This window comes from Echeneis naucrates, chromosome 2 (assembly GCF_900963305.1).
Source record: "Echeneis naucrates chromosome 2, fEcheNa1.1, whole genome shotgun sequence".
NCBI lineage: Eukaryota > Metazoa > Chordata > Actinopteri > Carangiformes > Echeneidae > Echeneis > Echeneis naucrates.
Genome location: NC_042512.1, coordinates 13482179 through 13496595, shown reverse-complemented (window position 1 = coordinate 13496595; position 14417 = coordinate 13482179). Strand labels below are relative to the sequence as shown.

Here is a 14417-nt window from a genome sequence, read left to right as displayed (position 1 = left end):
TAGAATATGGGATTGATATTAATGCACATTGTTCTAATCTTATCAATAATTCAATTTTTAATTCGGCCGCGACCACAAAGCTGAAAAGATAATGACTGATAGCTTCAGTAAAAGGTTTTGACTGTCAGTAGGCGAAGTGATGAATTATGCAGTACGACTGATGTTATTTTACAGAGTTGGACAAATTATTGAGCATATGGACGGATAGAAATTCCCAGTGCATTTCAATTTATAATTTAGCTAACGGTTAAGCAGCGCACACTCCTTATATCATCTCCCACTAATTAGAGACAATGGTTAATTAAGGTCAACAAAGTTTCAAAATGAGCAGCTGTGTGTTTGTGATCACGTGATGTGACATGTTGTGGGAGCACAGTTGTGTGCCCACATCCTTATCTCCACACATCATGTGTACATGAAAAAGGTCTTACTTTGGAATCTACAGCAACTTGTTCTCGAGCTCCTTCTCAAAGCAGAAGCAGCAGATAGGAAGTGAAGGTGGCGAAGAGTCCGATCAGCTCAAGTAAAGAGTCAGCATGTGCGCCAGATGGTTGCCAGCAGCGGCACATAGATGTGACGACATCTACAGCTCTCCTCACATCTGTCATGCCGTCCATCTGAGCGTGGATGAGTGTATGTAATTTACATCTACATCTGCCGCGAAAGGCTTTTGTATATCGCGTGACTGCTTTAGTGCAGAAGGCAGTATGCTGTGGATCGCTCTCAGGGTCAGGCTGCATGGCCGGTGGATTCAGGGCAGCTGAATTTCACTGACAGCACATTATTCCAAGAACTGGCATAAACTGTCATCAGTGTGGCGTTATCAGTCATAGCAGCATCACATCGTACTGTGAAATCTGGATGTAAAAGATTAAGACAATGAGATTTATTGTGGAACTACATTTTCAATAACAGTGTTTGAAACAGGAAGTATAGATTAGGAGGATTGGTGTCCGATTTAATCATATTCAGATTAGTGATGTAATCAAAGGTCATAGAGGCTAAATAAAGCAAATACTCTGTCGATGCACTGCCATATTAAGAGATGATTCCTGTATGACAGGAGATGTTTCATTCCAGAGATTCATGGTGTCTGCGTCTGACCTGCTGTGCTTCACCAGTCCACCAGAAAGCCTTGGATTTCCCAACCAGTCCAAATCCCTTCGATTTTCAAAAACTGGCTTCCAAGTACCTACTGACTCAATTTCTCTAACTGCTTGCCAGATCTTTGCTTGCTTACAACATTGCTTTCTAGCCAGCTTTTCATGTTTAAAATAGTCCTAGTACAAGTAGTCCATGACATTGAAGATGTGGCTTGTAAATTTAAGGAATGCAATTTAATCAATAAAAGGCCACCTTTGACAATGTTGGTTTCTTGAAACTGCTGGTCGCACAACATACAAGAAAACAAAGAAATAGTCCTCTGCCCTCTGTCAGCTGTCTTTTCCACCTTACTCCACCATCTGCTTCCAATCATGACAAGTAATGCAACATTTATCCAATAAAACATCTGTCTCTCATTATTGAAACAAGATACAATATGGAAGCAAATTAAATGCCAAATCCAGGATTGAAACAGAGCAGAAAACAAAATGGAGGTCAGAGTGTTCACACAATACACACATGGACTGTTTCGAAGCGTCAGAGGGAACGTTGGTACATGTCCCAAATCATAACCCTGCTGCTGTGAGCTAAATTATCATGAGCAACTTTTCATTAAATGGGAAGAGAGTAAATCTGTTCCTGAAAGAAAAATGCTCTTACAAATGCACGAGGGTTTAACAGGAAAATACAGAGAGATTGAGAACAACCGAGGATTTTTTTGTCGACCCGAGATGCAGACTGAGATCAGAACATTAGAGGGACTGTCTTGTTATCTGAGGGGCCATATTTTAAACCCACTGACAGATATATGTACAAAGCATCCAAGGACAGAAAATAACAGCTGCTGGCCTTATTCTATACATAGTGATGCAAATGAGCTTCAGATACAAGTACAGCGTATCTGTTGGGGACTATTTTCAGCTGCAGAGTAATACAAACGTAGTATACCAATGAAAAAAAAAACTGTAGCGATAAAGCCCATTGACGGGATCTTTAAAGGCTCGTTTAAAGGCTTGACACGTTGGGACAAAAGGTTGCTGAGACTTAGATGAGAAGACTGAGCCCATACTCATTCAGACTTCAAAGACAAGCAACTGTAATAGTTATATGTGGACATTATATCCCATGGATCACTCTCTCCTCGGCTGGAAAATGTCAGGCCCAAAAAGGCCAAAACAAGGCCAATCAATTTCACAAAAGCTGCTTTAAATTTGCTTTGAATAAATCTGGGATAAAATGGTGAATCGGCATTAAAATAACTCTCAGTAGAAAAGAAAACTTGGAAAAAAAACTCCTCTATTATGCACACATGCACACAGATGTTGTTTATATATGTTTTTTTTTTTTTTTTTTTAAAGGCCTCCTCCTGTCTTTCCCAGAATCCCTTGTTATTGCACCCAGCATGCTTCCAGCATGCAGGGAGAAGTGGGAGGAGCTAAAATGTCAGAGGTTAACTGCCAGAAATGTTTGATCTTTATTTTTCTTCATCGCCAAGATTCTCTCTCGTGTACCACTGCACGACGCAGCGTAAGATGGAGGGATCGGGCCGAGCCATGAAGTGTGTACGTGAGCTTGGACACGCTTCTGCTGGTCTCCGGGGTCAGAGAAGTTTCATCTGGAGGCCAATAAAATGGACAAACTTTCCCTCTTCATAAGATCACAATGAAACAAAGTCTGAAGCTTTCCTTTCTATCAAGGGACTATTTTTTTTTCATGCCTTTTTATGACTGATATGTGATGCCATCCTCCTCAAAAGGTCATTTGGCTCAAAGAGTAAAGTCTGGTTGATCTATGTCTTCTAAATTCTCTGGTAATATGTTTTAGCGTCAGTTCCAATGACTCCTGGTAGTAAAATAAAAATAAAATTAATCTCTAGCTCCATCTATTGGACAATACTGAGCATGACACCAATGCACCTGCACTGAATTTGCTGTGGAAATGTGGGCACTTCAGAGGCTTTTTTAAATTTAATTTTCACGATTCAAAATTTTCAAAATAAAACCACATTTAATTTGCTAATCATCCACCCTTCTGAGAAAAAATAAGAGCACGTGGAGTCATCATTAACACGGATTGCACAGGTTAACATTAACATGAACAAATGAAATATTTACCAGCAATTTTAAAGGAGCAGTTCTCTCATTTTTAGAGACGTTGCCCCCCGCGACCACAGCTTTGACCTGTGAGATAGAGATGAGACATCAAACCTTTCTGAGTCAGCAAAACACCTGAATGCCTTGAAAGCTACAGGCAGCACATTTTCATAAGCTTAACAAAAGAATGTGAGATATTAATCCAGCTGTGTTTTTTTGTCCTTTGAACCCTTGATCAGTCCAGGATACCAAACACCGTCAGCGTGACTCTGAATTACCTCTCTGATTTAGTTAACTGGAATGGTTCACCTCATAAAATCTTTCACCGCACAAAGGTTTGAGATTTACAAAAAGCATTATTTGATTTGAAAACTAGAAGGGGCTTGTGGTCTCTGCCAATCAGCTTTTGATATTGAAACCAAATCACAGGACAAAGGGCAGCACTGAGACCTGGTGCAGTCATCCAACCAAACAGCTGCAGGGATGACCGCATGGATGAGAATGTCAGCGCTACCAGCAGCCTTAAATGGAGTCCCCACTGTGCTGCGAGTCCTCCAAATGACTCTGTTATGCATTTCTAACTCATCAATCTTTTCCCCCTGTTTAAACCTCTGATATCTAGAAGTTTTAAAGTTCATCTATGTTTGAGAATTAGTGCCAAGCAAATGAAGTAAGCAACCGTCACAAAGGGGTCACAGTTATGTGGCCTGCGCTGAAGGTCAAATATCTATGATGATAGTTAGCAGCATGTGTCAGGGACTTTGGCTGTCTGAAACACTCCACTTGAAGAGATAGCCTAGAGAGCCGTTGTCTGAGAATGCAAGCAACAATTCTGAGGACCAGATTCAAATCTGTCATTGGAGGGAGGTGAGGATTGCTCGGGATACTACGCATGAAAGAAAAAAAAATTAAAAATTAACCAATCATTTATAATCATTTTAACGTTTTTAGCTTTTACACTGAGCAGTTAAAGTGTTTTCTTCTGGCATGTAATTGCAGATAAGACATTAAAATTGTTTCCTGAAACACTGATATGAGGATTTAATTTGCCAGCTCATCATAGGCTCAAATGTTCCAAACACTTGGGCGATCATTTCCTTATCAGTGTCCCATACATCACCAAGAAGACAATCTCTGCTTTTGTACCATCGCTATACGCAACTAATAGGACAAGATTTTCAAGGTTAAGAAAGAGTGAAAGTTCTGATTGAACTAGTGACAAATTGACAGATCGTCAATGTTCACTGAAAGAGGTTTATAAAAAGAGTCGTGGCTTTTTGGTTCGTGGCTCCTTAAAAAGAAGAAATAAAAATCGACTGGTGACAGCAGCTTAGGAGTGGCTGAAGCTAGTGATATTAACTAGCCATCTTGCAATGATATTGTCTGAAAATGTATAGAAATCCTGTCAAATCATCTCTCATGTTTGACCTTATTTTGAAAATGGAAAACTGTAGAGAACAGAAAACCGATGTATCAGATACGTCAGTACTTGGCTGGGAGTTAACTGGGACTGGAACTTTTTTCTGTTTATCCTTCTTCATATAAATCATTTTCTAATATTGACGTTACTCTAGCTTGACCTCATTTAGGAGCCTGCATGACTCATGACTGAAGGAGCTCCAACAGGTGGGGTGTAGTGTCTCTTGTTAGGTTTAACTCAGGATATCTATTGAGATCTGTGATCCATTGCAGACCTCTGCCTCCCCTCTATCTTTAGTGAGCCACGCTCTGTGAATGGAGAGCCTAACTTTATCTGGCACAGCGTCATCAAAGCTGCTGGTATTTTTAGGTGGTGGCTTGCAGTGGCAGCAGCTGTGAAAGCATTTAATGCTGCCCACCCTCCATCCCAACTCCCTCTCTTTCACTCACTCTATCGCTGTTGGACAATGACGGTGTCAGAGCTGACGCATGAACCGAGCCTGTAGTCATTTTCCTCTCTGCCACCTGCAAACTACGGCCGGACACAGCCAAGACATGACACCTCTTTCTAATTTGCTTTGACTTTCCGTGGCCACGTGCTGCGACAGTTGTGCCAGAATCCACGAACGAGGACCAAGAGCTAAAACGTCTCGCGCCGTCTGCAGGACTGATCTCCAGGGCAACAGAACGAATATCAGCAGCTCCTATGAGTCAAACAGCAATTACAGGAAGGACCAAGGGTCATATAATTAGAGCAGATCATCACAGCAACAGCAGAATGCTTTAAATTCAACTACACGGAGTGGTAAGTTTATCCTTCAGTTATGCTTTCATACATTTTGTCTGAATCTAATTGTTTCTCTCAATAATTCTTCTAAGAAAAAATCATTTCAGTCCAATTCAACTCAAAGAGTAGCTGAGAGTGTTTCTTGTATTTACTGATCACACAACTTCAAAAATATCTGACATGAGCCACAAACAAGTATATTTCAGCATGAAACTACACTATGTGATCCCAGCTGTTGAAAGGTTGTGCGTCAGATTAAACCACATGGTGTCGACAGAGATTGCTGTAATTCTGCTGAAAGAAAGATGGTGACACCAACAAGGGGCAAATGAAATGCTCACATTTTCCACTGACTGCCACAAGATCAAACCAAAAGGTGTTTCAATGGCTGAAGGAACGATTTTCTCGTTGCTTCAAGATGTTGGCAACAAGATAAAAGTTCAGAAACAATGACGAACAATCAGGAAGGATCCAGCTGACACACATGTGGGTTTATGGGTCAGTTTCATCTTAGTTTGTGAATTCAGGTGTGTCAGTGCACAGTTTGTGTGCGATATGACACACACGCTTCAGTGTCTTTTTTTGGACAGACTACTTTATAAATATACTCTTCAGTGAGTTACAGCACCAGCTGTGAGAGAACTGAGAGTGGTTTCAATTCAAAACGCACTCAACTAAACCACTAAACCTGTGATCAACACTTTACTAAACATGTTAACATTTTACTAAGCTTTTATTTCATTCCAACACTGAGTTCAAATCATCTCCGTCTGGTTTCAGATCATCAATGAAATATATCTCATTTAAAAGCGATCATCTGATTTTGGTCAGCAGGCATACTTGTACCATACAGATTTTAGTCCCTTTAACTTGTTTGCTCTTTGAAAGGTAAATTTTCTTTGTCTCATAGCTTCACCACAGAAAAAGAAGATATTTACCAGGCAATCCCACAACGAAAGAAAATTCCTCACTGAAGCCAAAGACAGACATTATAATGGATATATTCGGAGGTGCGCCTCGAGTTTTGGGGTACCCGCGGCCTGTGGTGGCGCAGTGCGGCGCAGATGCCACCCTAAAGTGTCAAATCGGTGGGGATCCCCGCCCCGATGTGATCTGGGAACGCAAAAATGTCCAGATCTTATCTGAGGGACGTTATCGGCTCTCAGAGGAGGGAAAAGCTTACCTGCTGACCATTACTGGAGTGACTCCAGAGGATGCTGGCCAGTACATATGCAAGGCTAGAAATAGCATAGGTGAAACATATGCAGCAGCTTCCCTCAAAGTGGAGGGAGAGGCCCGACAACAGGAAGAGAAGAATAAGCAGTTACAGGTCAATGGTATAAAACAACCAACTGATGAAAACGGAGAACTTGAAGGACAACTGAATGGCTTCTGCAAAGTGCAAAATGGTGAATACAGGAAAGAACATACAGCGATAAATGGAGACACAAAATGGAACAGCAAGATTGGTGAAAAAAGAGAAGAGGTGGATTTAACATCTGATGAAAAACCAAGATTCCTCATCAAACCCCTTTCTCTACGTGTCGACAGGGGAGAAGATGCTGCCTTCTCCTGCAAAATCTGGAGCACTCCTTTGCCAGAGGTGATATGGGAAAAAGATGGGAAGAAGCTGAACGACATCTTTGAAAGTTCACACTTCAGCGTGAGCAATCAAGACGGTGGCTGGTTCCAACTTAAGATCTACAGAACACGCATGCCAGACAAAGGAGTCTACACCTGCAAAGCCGTAAACTGCCACGGCGAGGCCTTGGCCGGGGCCGTCCTTCTTGTTGAGCCCATTCCAGAGCGAGAGGAGAGCAAAATGACCTCCGGAGGTCACACCAACAGCCAGTGGTCACCAAAGCATCGAGCCGGGCGGCTCGGTCTGTCCCGAGTCACAGAAGAGCCTGTCAACCCTTCAACAGTCAAGAAGTTTGCAGTGGCAGAGGGAAAACACGCAAAGTTTCGATGTCTTGTGACAGGAAAGCCAAAACCTGAGATCATCTGGAAGAAAAACGGCGTTCCCCTTGATCCCGGCAGGCGTCACCTGATATTTGAGGACAGAGAGGGATACTACACGCTGAAGGTTCTGTATTGCAAAGAACAGGATACAGGGCTGTACGTGTGTGCAGCATCGAACGCTCTTGGAAACACCCTCAGTGCCGTTCATCTGTCCGTCAAAGGTAGGAGAAAGCTTCCTGTTTTTACAGCACATCTAACTGGCATTTCCAACAGATATATAATTAGGCGAAAAACAAATCATTATTGTTTTGCTGAGCAGAATCATCTAAAATGCTTCTTCACTTTGCCAAACACAAATTTCACTCCACACCAAAAGCGAAAATTTGAAAGAAAGAGCTCATGGCTGGCCATTGAGGGCCTAATGGACGTCTCCAACCATATTGAAAGAACATCAGGTCAGAAGCACGACATAGTTTGTGTATGTTGCTAAAATGCATGGCATCACCTCTTAGAAGCTGATTATTGGCGCCTAAGCCCGTCATAATGGGCAGATTATTCTCAGATTTCATAATCATTATCCTGCACCGTGCCAGCTGCCTCTGTCAGCATAGTCCTGGGGTCAACTGGGGTCAGTCCTTAATATACAGAAAACACCGAGTGGGATTACAACTGCTGGGCACTGCTTGAACTTTATCAATGACCCGAGAAATTCTGTTTGGTGTAAATTTTGTTGTTTTGAATAAAATACATTTTATAAAGTATCTAAGTGAAATTTATTCCAAACCACTACCTCTACTGTTTTGGGGTAACTTGCAAGACTTATCATACTACAAAGGCTTGAATTAATTCAAGTATTCATTCAATCACTTAATTTAATACGAATGTAATACATGCAATTATACTGAAACTATTTTATCATTGCTACAGACCTACATACAAAATGTACAATTGCAATCTTTGTTCAATTTCAATATCAAGACTAAATGCACATTTACCTTGTTGTTCAGGCTCAGCTGTGCGGTTCGTACAGCCGTTGAAAGACATAGAGGTGAGGGAGAGGGATGTAGCTGTGCTGGAGTGCGAGGTGCCCGATGAGTCGGTCCCAGCTGCCTGGTACCTGGAGGACCAGAGGCTGATGCCCAGCAGTAAATACGGGATGGAGCAGAAGGGAACCAAACGAAGACTGACCATCCATGATGTGGGGACAGATGATGATGGAGTGTATCTCTGCGAAATGCCTGATGGAGCAAAGAGCATTGCAGAGCTATCAGTTAAAGGTATGAGATGCTGAATGCAGAAATAGCACACCCACCCCCCCCCCGATATCCTGTTTGATCAAATGTGACAGCGAATCACAGATTTTTAAAGTAAAACAGTTTTTATTCAGTGTCTCTCCCAGTTTCCCCCCTCAAACTGTTAGTTATGGCCGAAATGACAACTTGACTCACTTGAATTTGACTGTGAAACTGCTTAATTCAATGTCTTACCAGTGAGGAGACGATCTCCGTGGGTACCTTGGTTTCTCGTTCGAAGCTCCTCCTACACTGTAAAGGAAATGAAACAATGCAAATTCAGACACATGAAATATTTTTCCGACATACAGGTACTATTGTTCGTAAACTTCCCCGGAAGCTGGAGGTCCTCGAAGGCGAGAACGCAGCGTTTTGTGTGGAGGTGGACGACGATGACATGGAGATCTGCTGGTTTAAAGATGGTCTGGAGTTACATGAGACACACCAGACCATACTCAAATCCTTTGGCAAAACTCACATCCTGGTATTTGTCAACGTGGCCTATCAAGATTCAGGGGTAGTGACCTTTGTCACAGGAAGATCCAAGACCTCATCACGCCTCAAGGTCAAAGGTACTTTGGTTACCAGTTCCTGTTATCAGAAAGCGTTTTTATGATATAAAATGCATTTTGTTTTGTATTGTGTTCATCCTGTGGTGTAGATAGAAATACTAGGGGGCTAGAATCCCTTGAAAGCTAAAATAAGATTGTAGTGAAAGGCTGTATTTCTATTGACGCTGATTTTGGTTGTAGCACCGTTGATCTCCTGGTGTGAGTTGGTGAACTTATCAACTCTTCTTCCTCCTCTAAGCTGTATTATTAGAAGCCAGCATCATAGGAATGTGCCTCTCTTCTGGAAAAAAAATAATGTTCTGTTTGATTTAAACCTGAAAGGATGCAGATTTAATTGCGGCTGGCCTCTCTCATAGCCAAACTTTGCTGTGAAGACTCACGACCACATTCTCCGTCCTTCTTGACTCAGCCTCAAGACACTGTCCCCCTATTTGCCCCGTGGGGGTAAAGATGGACGTTGGTCGAAACAACGGCGTCCTTCTCAGCTGGGTTCCTGCCCCGAACAGCCAGACATCCACCCGCTCCATCTTCGTCCTGGAGAGACAAGAGGTGGGGTCCCAGGAGTGGCAGAAGTGTTTCACCTCAGAGACAGCCACTTCAGCTGAGGTCTCAGGTGACAGCGTGCCATGTGAAGGCAATTACCGCTTCCGTGTCTGCTGCATCAACAAGTATGGACGAAGTGGTCATGTGGAGTTTCCCAAAGTCGTCCATCTCGGTGAGGAGAAGTCAGGTCAAACTGTGCTTGTGTTACAGTGTGTATTAGATTTTAATTTGTCCTAACTCTCTCCAAATGTAGCAGGAAAGAGCCTGATCAAATGCAGCAATTATAACAGGGAGCAATTCTTTATATTTTTCTTCCTTATCATCAAAATGAATCATTAAATTGAATTTAGTGTTGTCTTTAATTAAATCCAAGACAAACCACATTCCCATTTTCTTGGAAAAAAATCCAGTATTTTTTTTTTTTTTTTCTTCTTAGTTCCAGGGCCCAAAATTCGCAGTCGCCTCCAAAGCTGTGAGGCTGTGGAAGGGGAAGACGCTTGTTTCTCCATCGAACTGTCTGCCTCAATGGTTGGAACCTGGTTCTTGAACAGCGCTCAACTGCAACATGGCGGACGATATTTGATCCAACAGTCCCAAACCAAGCACTCATTGGTTATTCACGACATTCGCCCTACAGAGGACACAGCAGAGGTTACATTCATAGCCAACGGAGTCCGAGATTCAGCAGTGCTCAAAGTTAGACGTAGGTTAAATTATATTCACCTTTCTCCTTCGTGAAGGTGATATTGTTTTGTTATCTGTCATATTAAAGAAGTTTGTTTCATTTGTATGTCCTTTTCTTCGCAGCTGCTGTTTTAAAATTCACCCCCCTGTCAGAATTAGATTCAAACAAAACGGTGGAAACTGGAGATGCTATTGTTCTGTACTGTGAAGTCTCCCATCCCTTTGCGAAAGTATCCTGGTTCAAAGATGGCGAGGCGCTCCAGATGACCGATGGCCTCAACATCCAATCCGATGGGAATATGAGGAGGATTGTGATCCAGTCAGCTGATGCAAGCCATTCTGGAGTTTATACATGTGCAACGTCAGGGGATGGCATCAAATTCAATGTGGAAGTCACAGGTAAAACATATTGGTGATGGCTAACGTATCTGCCGGCACATGCATTCCGGCTGTTGACATGGTTTTGTTCCTATTTTTTTTTAGGTCCTCCTGTGGAGTTCACTGAGATCCCAGAGGAGGAGCTCCACAAGAGCAGCATGGAGCTGGACCCCGTGGTGTTGCTCTGCCACGTCTCCGATAAGGATGCTGAAGTCAAGTGGTAAGAAGTACAGACCGTGCTGTGGCAATTTTCTAACACATGCGTTTATCCTATTTGTAATTTGGCAAAAAGGATGAATGCAAATAAATAAACGCCCTACAAATGTCTTTATAAAATTTGGGTCTCAGGTGTAAGGATGGCGTTGAGCTCAAGCCCAGTGACAACATCACTCTGCAGGCTGATGGGACTGTGAGGAGGTTAATAATCCACTCTGCAGAAACGTCAGATGCTGGCAGCTACACCTGCCAGGCAGGGAAGAACAGCATGGAGTTCACCGTCAATATCAGAGGTAGAGACAGAAATAAGCGCATTTATACTCACAAATGATCGACGTCAGAAATCTCAACTGACCTCAATCGACTACCTCTAACTACAACCACAGAGCCTCCAGTCATGATTGTGGATCCTAAAGATGACGTGGTGATGGAAAGCCACATCTCACAGGAGATCCACCTGCAGTGTGAATTGTCTCGCTCCAGCGGGAAAGTGCAGTGGTTCAAGGATGGCCAGGAGGTGGAGGAGAGCGACAAAGTCCAGCTGATATCTGAAGGTCCTTACAGGAGGCTGACTATCCTCTGTGGATCGGAGGAGGACGGTGGAGAGTACGTCTGCAAAACAGACGGAGACTCTGTCTTCTTCCAGCTTAGTGTCACAGGTTTGTACTCACGTCTGAGTCAGCTGTTTTCTGATCAGAAAGGTGGAAAATTATCAAAATGCTTTCATGAAACTTTTTTTTTTTTTTCCCCCTTCCCACTCCAGAGCCACCGGTCCTTTTTGTTTCCCCCAGTGAATCAGAGATGGAACTGACTCATTTGGCTTCTGAGAGTCTGGTGCTCAGCTGTGAGATCTCCCGGTCAGATGCCCCAGTGCAATGGTACAGAGATGGACTGAAGGTCGAGGAGGGCCCGAACTTGATCCTTGAGGCGGATGGTGCCCAACGCCGGCTTGTTATACCCATGGCTATTGTGGACGACACAGGGGAGTATATATGTGACACTGAAGATGACTCTGTGGCATTCCTGGTTACCATCATAGGTAAGAGGACAGAAGGATAATTATTCAGCATTCTGATAGATGGGCATGCCGACAATATCTGACTTTCCTCTTTCGTGACTTTAATTCAGAGCCACCAGTGACACTTACTCATTCTAAGAACACACCAGACAAACTTGAGAGCTTTGCTGGCGAGCCAATTGTAATGGAGATTGAGGTGTCCCGATCAAGCGCAAAAGTCAAGTGGCGCTTGAATGGCAAAGAAATAGAGGACAACAGTAACATGACCATCGCAGAAGATGGGCTCATCCGTCGCCTGACCATCCACGTTCCCACCCCGGAAGATTCTGGAAAATACACCTGTGATGCTGTTGATGAGAAAATTGATTTCCAGGTCAAAGTTACAGGTAATATGCTGAATATTTGTTTTCTGGATGATTTCCGCCTCACCAAACAACAAAGTGTAGTGACTGTCCCCGTGCAATACTAAATTCTCAGAGCCTCCAGTGAAGATCTTAAGAAAGTCAGAGGTGAAGACAAATCTCAAATCCCTCATCTCTGATGACATTGTGCTGGAGTGTGAGCTCTCCCGAGCCAACGCCGTCGCCAAGTGGTACAAGGATGGTTGCCGTATTGAGGGAAATGAAAGGTTCTGTGAAGAGGAGGAAGGAACTTTCCGCTCGCTGGTCATCCTCAATGCTGAGCTCACAGACTCAGCAGAGTACTTCCTCGATGTTGTAGATGACAATATCAGCTTCAAGGTTACAGTGGAAGGTAAAATCAATTTACTTGAATTGACTGCAAATTCTGCAAAAGCAAATTCTTCAAAGATTCTTACTTTAGCGTTCTGTTTATTTTAGAGCCTCCAGTGGCCATCGTTGGAAACTCAATCGACCCTGACTACCAGGAGATGGTGGCAGGTGACGAACTAATCTTGGCCTGTGAGGTATCCCGTGCCAATGCGCCAGTCCAGTGGTACTGCAATGACAAGCTGCTCACCAGTGACTCCCGCATCCACATTGAGAGCTACGGTACACTGAGGAAAATTATCATCTCTAATGTCCAGGCCTCAGATTCTGGGAAGTACATGTGCAATGCTGTGGATGATAAGATGATCACTGTTGTACGGATTCAAGGTAAAGACCCAACTTTTAGGTTTCCAGGGACCAAAAGCTTATAAAGCAGGTGCCTAATATTCGCTCCTTTTTTTCCTTTAAATCAAAGAACCTCCGGTCACGTTTGTGAACAAGGAGGAGGACATTGTTGTGATTGGCTACGAGGCCGAGAGTGTTTCCCTGACCAGTTATGTGTCCAAGGAAAGTGCTATAGTGCGTTGGATGAAAGACTGGACATCTGTTGAAGGCGAACGCTTCCAACCACTCATGGAGGGCCATAAGCGCACTCTCACCATTGAGCCTTTGAGGCGCTCTGATGCTGGGGAGTATACCTGTGATGTCAGCACAGACCAGATCCACTTCAGCCTGCTGGTCAAAGGTTAAAATTTCAAATCCATTTTTCCAAAAAACATGATAGACTACTTCAGTGTGTGCTAAAAAGGCACAATTATTATTATTATTATTTTTTATCATAGAAATGAGAATCAAGTTTGTGAGGCCCCTCCAGGACACTGTGGCACATGCTGACGGTATGGTGACCCTTCACTGTGAGGTGTGTAAGCCAAAAGCAGACGTCCAGTGGCTAAAAAATGGTGTAGAGGTGGTTCCGAGCAGGAGGTTCTCCATACGGGCAGATGGAGTGGAGCGAAGTTTGACCATCCATCGCTTGACTAGAGACGATGCTGGGGAGTACACCTGTGAGTCGAGAGATGACCAGACTGTGGCTTTTCTGAGGGTAGAAAGTAAGTATAGCAAAACACTTTTTCTTTTTCTCTGCTTTTCATACATAAGGCAGCAACCTCATGAAATTCCTTTCATCTTTTCAGTGCCTCGAGTGGTGGAGTTCCTCACAGAGCTGCACAACACCACTGTGCTTGAAGGAGAAGATGCTACTTTCAAGTGTGTGGTTTCTCCTGAGGATGTCCGGTTGGTCTGGCTCATGGACAATGAGGCCATCATGCTGGGCGATCGTTTCCAAGCAACTCAGAATGGCCTGTGCCACACCTTGGTAATTAAAAAGTGCCAGATGTTGGACTGTTCAAGGATAACAGCAGAAGCGGAGGGAAAATTGAGCAAAGCCAGCCTCAAGGTTCAGGGTAAGGCGAATCAATGACAAGAGGAAATGGTTGTCGTACCAAAAACCCCAGGATAACCTTCATTTCATCATCTCTGTATGATGTTCAGAGGCTCAGGTCATGTTCACGAAGAAAATGGAGCCTATCATGGCAGAGGAATTTGGCGACGCCACCTTGGA

The 14417-nt window shown here is 43.4% G+C and overlaps 1 protein-coding gene across 1 annotated transcript in view; it reads right to left on the bottom strand.

Annotated features, from left to right (window-relative positions):
- LOC115054656 (sodium/potassium-transporting ATPase subunit alpha-1-like) overlaps positions 1-14417 on the bottom strand; it is a 43529-nt gene that overhangs the window by 28163 nt on the left and 949 nt on the right. The window contains 3 exon segments of the mRNA XM_029519963.1: positions 3219-3284; positions 8361-8603; positions 8853-8909. Coding sequence (XP_029375823.1) covers positions 3219-3284; positions 8361-8603; positions 8853-8909 — 366 coding nt within the window.